Here is an 8,792-nt window from a genome sequence, read left to right on the forward strand (position 1 = left end):
CTTTCTCAGAAGGATTTTCTTTTCAATGTATTGTCGAAGGCTTTCACGGCTGGAGAACGATGGTTGTTGGGGGTTTTCCGGGCTGTATTGCCGTGGTCTTGGCATTGTAGTTCCTGACGTTTCGCCAGCAGCTGTGGCTGGCATCTTCAGAGGTGTAGCACCAAAAGACAGAGATCTCTCAGTGTCACAGTTTGGAAAAGATGTAGGTCATTTGTATCTACTCAGGAGGGGTGGGGTTGAGCTGAGTCATTCTGTAAGAGTTTCCCAGGGTGTGGAATGCTAATGGCGGGAGGCTTCACTGTATCCTGAGGAGGTTCTTTTGCATATGGATTGGTGCTTGATGTGCTAATCTTCTCTGCAGGGCTATTGTCGGGTGTGGAGTGTTTTGTTGGCCTGGTGTTTTTCAGAACTGGAGCCCACACCCGACAATAGCCCTGCAGAGAAGATTGCAGTGTTGTGGCTGTTTTGTTGTTGTTTTTTAAAGTTGCTAATAGAGAATCACTCGATCGAAAATCGTCTTGGAAGGAGGAGCTGCGGCGGCGGCTGCGTACTTGGCAGTCCCCCCACCCCAACACGCAGAATTGTTGCAAAGTTTGTGCTCTTCTTTTCCTTCCTCCATCGCCAGCCCCGAAGAGCGAGAGGGAGAGAACGCGAGAGACGAATACCCGAGCCTGCGCATCCATTCTCATTGCAAAAGTAATTGCAAACTTCATCAGCTAAATGAAGACGAAACGGCATATTATGGCTGGATACTTAATGGCAGCGAGGTTTAGTTTCGGGGAGGGGGGAGTGGAGACGGAGGGGGGGTCAGAGAATGGCGTCGGGGGGAGGGGGGACTCTGAGCCAAAGATGTAGGCGGGCGGCAGAAGCAGGACTCACCTTGAGCCTCCCAAGAGACCTTCCAGGAGGATCTGGGCGGAGGAGGGGGCGCCGGTGTCCCTTCCTGGCCGCCCCGTTGCAAAGCTCCCTTCTCTCCCACCCCTCTTGTGCGTTTGCCCAGAGAGCGACTGAAAGTTACAAATTGCTGCCATTAGCTCATCCGACGGCCCCCCTCCCACCCACCCAACCTTGGCCATTGGCCAAGCGCCCGTCACGTGGCCCTTCCCTCCTTTGCCAGGGGGTCGAATTTCAGCTTTCTTTCGCCCAGCCCCCCCCGCTTCCCCCCCATTCTGCCTCCATGAGAAGGGGGGGGGGAATGTCCAATTTGACGTGGTGAAAGCAAGGGCCAGGGGCAGGAGAGCCATGAAGGCAGGATGAGCTATCGCCCCCTGGTCGAGGTGTGGGGCAGGGGGCGCTTGGTAGGGACCCTCTCGGGGGGGCAGGGAAGCCTGGGCTCTGAGACGGGGCGGGACCGCCATGGGGCAGCCGGGCTCCCCCAAGCCCAGCGCCCTCCCCCAGCCGAGCCACCCCTCCACCATCGCCCCACTCCTCCATCCCCGCTGGGGAGACGAGGAGGGACATTCCCCGCTTCGGGCTGCAGCCCCAACTACCTCCCTGCCTTCCCTCCCAGTTATGGCGAGGGAGACTTCTCTGCCGCCACCTCCACCTCCGCCTCCTCCTCGGGTCTCCCCGGGCCTCCTTTCGGGGCTCGGCTGATGGACCTCACATACTCACGCTGCCCAGAGGGTCTCCTCCTCCGATCTCCTCCTCCCGGCAGCTCGGGGGCATCTCCCATCGCCCCGGAGGGGAGACGCGGGGGCCCGCCGAGGCTGGAGGTCGACGGGACCGCGGCAACTTTTGAATGGATGAAAGTTCGGAGGAATCCGCCCCGCAGAACAGGTGAGTGCCTCCGACGGGCCGCGCCAGGATCTAATTGGACGAGGCGCTGGCGGGCTCGCGCGCAGGCTGCACCAGCGGGTGCTCCAGGTAGGCAGGTAGCAGGCGCCCATCCATCACTGCCCAGATGCCCGGGTCGCTCATTGGGCGCCGTCTTTCTCAGCAGTTCCTGTTGGGAATCCTAATAATCTCACCACCACCACCCCACCCCTTTACACTTCTAATACTAATAGCAGCATTATTCGGGTCCAGTAGCGCCTTCGAGCCCAGCTAGATTCCCAGGGTATGAGCAAAGCTCACAGCAAAGCTCATACCCTGACCATCTAGCTGGTCTTGAAGGTGCTGTGTGCGTCGCCTCCGATTTATGGCGACCCTATGAATGAAAGACCTCCAAAACATCTTATCATTGACGTGTTCAGATCCTGCAAACTGGAGGACGTGGCTTCTTTGACTGAGTCCAGCCATCTCCTTTTAGGTCTTCCTCTTTTCCTGTTGCCTTCCACTTTTCCTAGCTTTATTGACTTTTCCAGAGAATCTTGTCTTCTCCTGATGTGACCAAACTACGACAGCCTCAGCTTGGTCATTTTAGTTTCTAGGGAGGATTCAGGCTTGATTTGATCTAGTACCCACTTACTGGTGTTTTTGGCTATCCGCAAAACTTTCCTCCAGCACCACTTCTCAAATGAATCATTTTTTTCTTCCTGGCACCTTTCTTCACTCTCCAGCTTTCACATCCATACTCGATTCTTGCTCGTCTACTACAGACCGACACGGCTACTCACCTGAAACTACACAAGCCTTATGTATCCGAGCAGAAGGATTTACACAGAGAGAGCAGTTTTTCAATGGAAAGCAAAGGTTGTGCCTTCCCTCCCCCCGCCTCCTTCAAAGCATGAACTCCCCGTTGTCGGCGTTTCTGTCCTCTTTCCCCTTTCAAAGTCAGAGATTTCACTTTTACTTTTTTCAGCCTCTCTGGGCGGCAAGGCTCTTTGAAATCATGACTTGTAGGGATCGAAGAACAAGATCAGCGTCCAATAGCACCTTTAAAGACCAACTAGATTTCCAAGTGCTTCTAAATCATATTTCTGTTTTGGGGAGATTTCACTCTGGGAAGTTTATGCACTAAAATATTTGGTCTCTGAAGTGCCGCTGGATTCAAATCCTGTTTCGGAGGGGTGGGGGTGCATCAATTTTAAACGTCGTAGTTTGTTTTTCTTTTAAAAAATATATTAAAACTAAAAATGTCACCGATGGTAACCATCGTTGACCTTCGCTCGGGAAGCGGCTGAAACTTTGTAATGGTTTTACCATACCCAATTCAGGCCAGTGGGATAGCACAGAAATGGGATCCTAACTCGTTTCAAGTCCCACAGAAACCAATGGGACTTACTTGAAAGTAAACATGTTTATGATTGGGGTGGCAGCTCGTCTATTTGAGCATCCTTTGCTAGAGTCACAAACAGCTAGATCTGGGTCCAAGGTGCCATTGGACCCGGATCTTGCTCTTCGACAGCAGACCAACAGGGCTACCCAACCTGAAACTAGAGTGGTCTCCTTAAGCAGCGTTCAGACGTTCTCGGGACTGACTTGTTTCCTTTTGAACACCCCTTTTAACAAAATTGGTCCTCGAAAAGACATCGCCCTTGCCTGGAAGGCAAGTAGGACAGTCGCTTGGCGCTATGCGAGTTCTAGGACCCCTTGAGGTGGCTGCCCCCCAGCATGTGTGAATCGTTACGTATTCGAATATATAGTCTGTATTTATTTGCTAAGTCTGTTGCTGAGAGGTATCAGGACGTGCTCGAGTTGGGACGTGGGGACCCTCTAGATTTTCGAAAGTTTGCTGAACTTCCAACAATACGTTGGGTCGAAGGCATATCTCTGACGTATTTTGGGTTTTCCAGTTTTCTTTGGGATGGTTTGGGGAAATCTCTCGCTAGTTCTAGCTGCTCTTTCAGAAGAAACTATGGAATTTTGAACCCCTTAGCCCCCCTTCCCCACCATTCGACCATGTCATCCTTTCTGCAAAAGTTTTGTCTTTGGGGAGAGTAGATTTTTTCCGGGGAGGGGCTTGGTACGAAACTCGATCCAATTCGGCTAGCTTCATTTCACATTTTTAGGCGCAGTTTGCTCGAATTAGGACCCAGTTTAACACTTGAAGGGAGGGGGGAGATTGCAAGATTAAGGAATCATTAACCAAAGCGGACAATACACACGACCCCTCGGCCAGGGAGAGGCAGGCAGGCACGTTCTCGCCCGGCGATTTCAAGCTTCCAAGCCGAGCGCAACTTGATTCACTGGAAGGAATTGGATCAATAAACGTGGCGCGGGCATCTCTCTCTCTTTTGCGCCGAAAGTAAATATTAGAGATGCGCTGCAGATGCGTTGGAGGCCGTTTGGGTGAAGATCAGACCCGGGAATATTGGGGCGGGTGACCTCGTTCCTAGTGTATACTCGTAATACTTAACTGTGAAACATTTACACATTCTTTTCCTGTGATGAAATTTCTCTTCTCTTCTCTTCTCTTCTCTTCTCTTCTCTTCTCTTCTCTTCTCTTCTCTTCTCTTCTCTTCTCTTCTGCAGAGAACTGCTTTGCAATGGCGAGTAGGTATTTCCCCCATTCCAAAGAGACATTTAAAGTGTTCCTTTTTTCCCCGCTTCCAAAACCGCGGCGCGGATGAATGAGGGAAACCATCACGACTTTTACAAAGATACTGTTCTTTGCACAAATATGTTTATTTATCGAAACGTCTGCTTCTTTTTACCGACGCTTTTGTTGAGACGTAAGAATAATTATGATGCAACCGATCACATACGATGATTCTCTGGGAAAATGCAAGGCTGCGCTTCCCAGCTTGAAGTTCTTCGGAGTTTATGTAAAGGTTCCAAGACATTCTTGGAATTTTCAGACCCGACAAACTTTGCAGCTAATACATTTTTCCACTTGGGTGCGGGTGGGGAGGGCTTTCTCTCTCTCTGGTCACTCCCTCTTGTAAAGATTAAAGTATCTCAACTGGAAAGATTTATTCTCCTCGAATCTCGCCCTTGCAAACCGCATCATCCTTCCCAAGTTTAAACAAACAAATAAATGGGGAGTCATTGTGGAACGTTCAAGATTTCTTGTTCCACGATTTGAAAGCATCTGTCTTTGAGATGATACAAGTTTTCTTTCCTGACGGTGCAACGAACTAACTCTGCAACCTCCCCCCAATTCTTCCCAAGTAAAGGCAACTCCCCCCTCCCCATTCCCAGCACAATAGGGTGGTGCACATGTGTATGTTTAATACTCTTATGTGTGTAGAGGTATATTTTATTTTATTTTGAATCTCGATCTTTAGGTTTTAGGTTTATTTTGAACCTCGTTCTTTGAATCTCGATTGTTAGGTTTCATTAGAGCATTGCTTTCCCCCATAGTTTGGTGTTGAAAATGGGAAGGGGAGGTCGACTGCTCCTTAAAAAGGAGATATTTGCCTGTCTGCATCGAGGTTTGGGGTGAAGATAGTTATGAAAAGATATTGGCCTCCTTTGGTTTTTTTCCACCCTGAGAAACGGAGCCATTTCCTGAATGGTGGGTGGAGTATGGGGTGTATGTGTGTGTGTTTGCAAACAATACAGTCGTGGTGGGGAAGAAGAGAGGTGTTCAATTTTGCAAAAAGAAAAAGACCGTGTTTCTTTCTGAAAGGACGCTGTGGTTTGAGATAGGACGGTTTTAAAAGAGAGAAAAGATGGAGTGGTTTGCCATTCACAAAAGGATTGGGTAGGGGGAGCAGAAGAGGTTTGTTTCTTTTCAAAGTAATTTTTTTGTAATGACTTTCTTCCAACGTCATGCTCAGTTCTGCCCCAGTTAGCAAACCCCTTGCCCCCCTTTTCTGAATTAAGCACTCCACTCATGGCCAAGGTTGAGCTGATACCTCTAATCCAAAGCAGCCCTCAACAGGAGATAGTTTCAGGTGGGTGGCTGAGTTGGAGTAGAAGAGCAGGATTCGGGTCAAGTAGCATCTTAAAGACCAACTAGATTTCCAGAGTATGAATTTTGGGAGCTTTGACGCTGGAAAGCTCATACCCTGGAAATCCAGAGGCATTAGCCATGTTAGTAAGAGAAGGCAGAGCTGGAGAGACAGCTTGAAGGACCAACCAAGCTGGAAGCCTTTAGAAGCTTCCTTGATGTGGGTGGGGACAGAGATGGGGGGAGTGGTTGATGGAGATGTTACTGTGGCCTCTTAGGACAGCCTGTAGGAAGAAGCACCCCATCAAGCTCTTTTCCTCTGCTCTGTTTGAGGACAGATGATTTGGGGAGGTCCAAAGCTTCCTTTGGGTGTGCAGTTCTTTATCATCCCTTTCTTAGTAATGCAAAGCTCTCGAATTCCTGGGGGGTGCCCCACTTTGGTGTTTACATCAGGTGGGAATAGAGCATGCCCTCTAGCAGGACAGACTCTCCAGGGTCTGGGAGGGGCGGTGATTGGGGTGGTCCAAATTTTATTTTGGGGGGCCCAGCAGTTGAAGTGGCCTCAATATTTGGGGCTGGAGAATAAGCATCCAGGAACTGCAAATAGTGACTTGGGAACCAACTTCAACCTCCAATAGTACAGGCTTCTGAAATACCAGGCTCCACATTCATGGGACTCCTAATGTCCGTCAGCATCCCTGCTTAATCTCTAAAGTGTAGCCTGGAGTGGGAAGACCCTTCACTCCTCCATCTTTGGGGCAACCCCCCACACAAATGCTGTCTTTGGGGTTCTCCCTTCATACAAACAAGACCCAAAAATAACAATGTGATCCTGAGCAGAGTTGCACATTTCTAAGCCTATTGACATGTCACACAACTGGTTGCGTGCTAAGAGGCGCCATGGTGATCCCAGCCTCCAGAATCCGTACTCCTTCCCTGGTCCCCTCTTGGCAGCCATTTCTGGTTCTGCGCGTCCTTGCAGGGAATTCCATCAACGTACTTAGTTGAATATCCTTATTTTAACACTCCTTCCCCAGCTATTCTCCCTCACCCCCAAGGAGTCTCTACTTTAGTGTCTTTATGAAATCCAGAAGAAATGTGAATCCTTGGAGAACAGTAAATTAAAAGTTGGTGAACAACCCAAAAGAACAGAAACACTGTCTATGTGTATAATTAAGATATTACAAATATATTTCTTTGTTTAGATATTTATACCCTGCCTTTTCTCCACAGGAGACATAATTCTCCCCTCCTTCATTTTACCTTTGCCATAGCTCTGTGGGGTGGGTGAGGCTGAGAGTGAATGTGTCAGGTCTTGCCGGAGAAGTCCCCCAAGCACTTCACTTCAGACACTCTTATGTAAACGTTAAAGTTGCTTTATTAGAGATGTATCAGTATCAAGGTACTTAGACAGGGTCATTGGCAGAAGTGACGCAAGGTGGGCGAGCAGTGTTAATTATAGGGGAACGTTCTCACCCCTGGGAATGGGAGACCATTAAGGTTTTGGCATGAAGGGTCCAGGCCTGGGGGGGGGGGAAGGGAACAGGGAGGGATGAGTTCACCACAGTTCTCAGGGAGGACTGGCTCCGGCCGGCGCTCCAAGGCCACGTTCTCAAGCCGGCTGGGAAAACGAAAGTAAAACACCTGCAAGATAAGTAGCTAACAGCCAAGTAGCAATTAAGTTCCCTTTACACATTCTCAGAGGACCAAAGTATTATGCATAGAACCAAACATGGCAGATAAACTGGGGTGTATCTGACAGAATGATTGGTCCAAGGTCACCCAGTTAAATTCATGGCAAGGAGAGATTTGGATTTTGGTCTCCCAGATCACAACATTCTAAGCAATCCACCACACTGGATCGCTCACATCTAATAATAAAATAACATGTTAGTGCCAGAAATGTGTTTGCAAAACCCACAAGGTTCCATACCTTATTTATTTATTCATTTATACCTGCTCTTTCTTCCCACTGACAGCCCAAAGCAGCTTACATCATTTCCCTCTCCTCCATTTTCTCCTCGCAACTTACCCTGTGAGGTAAGTTAGGCTAAATGTACGTGACTGGCCCAAGGTGACCCAGCAGGCTTTCATGGCAGAGTGGGGATTCGAACCTGGGTCTCCCAAATCCTAGTCAGAAACTCTAACCACTATACCACACTACGACTCAATGGGCAGCAGCTCTCAAAGGAGTATACACTTCAAATCTGCCCTAGAAGCTTGTTGGCTAACCTCAGGCCAGTCCAACCAACATCTTCTTTCACAACACTGTTAACCAGTCGCCCTGGAAGGGTCAACAAGCAGGTCAAAGGTTCCCTTGGTATGTCTCTTGCCCCAGATTTCACAGGTTTGCCGTTTCTGTATATGGATGTTCCTTTTACTCATTCTGGCTAGCAGCCGCAGATGGTGGACTTCTTGTCCATAAATCTGTCGAATCTCTTTTTAACAAGGAGGGTACAGGGAAGGGTGCTGCAGCCCCAAAACTCACTTCCCTTCTCTTTCTTCACCCGTAGTGAAATCTCACAGCACTCCAACAAAGACGATAGTATCTGCCTCTCCCAGAACAAACTTTACCACCAAGCAGTTGACGGAGCTGGAGAAGGAATTCCACTTCAACAAATATCTGAGCCGGGCCCAGCGGGTCGAGATCGCCTCTGCTTTGCACCTCAACGAGGCCCAGGTGAAGATCTGGTTCCAGAACCGCAGGATGAAGCAAAAGAAAAGAGAGAAGGAAAGACCCTTCTGGGGAGCAGCAGTTAGTTGTAATGGACAAGCTTCTTCTTCTTCTGACAGATCAGAGCTCATCTCCACAACATCTCCCAGAAAGAACAACGAAGGTACTACCCCATCGCTTTGACTAACTGAAAACAGAAAGAGGCATATGCTGTGAGCCCCTTTGCATTCTCATGAGAGCCTTAAAACGCACCGGGCAAAGATAGGGGTCCCTGGAAGAGACATCTTACGGAGACATTCCAGAGAGGGCAGAGACATTTCTTCTGCAAATTAGCTTAAAGGCAAATGCCATATTGACTTGTCCCTTGACATTCAGCTACATATATGTACCTCATTGTCT

The 8,792-nt window shown here is 49.0% G+C and overlaps 1 protein-coding gene across 1 annotated transcript; it reads left to right on the top strand.

Annotated features, from left to right (window-relative positions):
• The first annotated feature begins 1,253 nt into the window (after positions 1-1,253).
• LOC129346581 (homeobox protein Hox-B1-like) lies at positions 1,254-8,576 on the top strand. The gene is made up of 2 exons (XM_055003921.1): positions 1,254-1,857; positions 8,233-8,576. The coding sequence occupies exons 1-2, from the start codon at positions 1,254-1,256 to the stop codon at positions 8,574-8,576; spliced, it is 948 nt and encodes a 315-aa protein (XP_054859896.1).
• Positions 8,577-8,792: the final 216 nt, after the last annotated feature.

The sequence above is a fragment of the Eublepharis macularius genome, chromosome 19 (assembly GCF_028583425.1).
Source record: "Eublepharis macularius isolate TG4126 chromosome 19, MPM_Emac_v1.0, whole genome shotgun sequence".
Classification (NCBI taxonomy): Eukaryota; Metazoa; Chordata; class Lepidosauria; order Squamata; family Eublepharidae; genus Eublepharis; species Eublepharis macularius.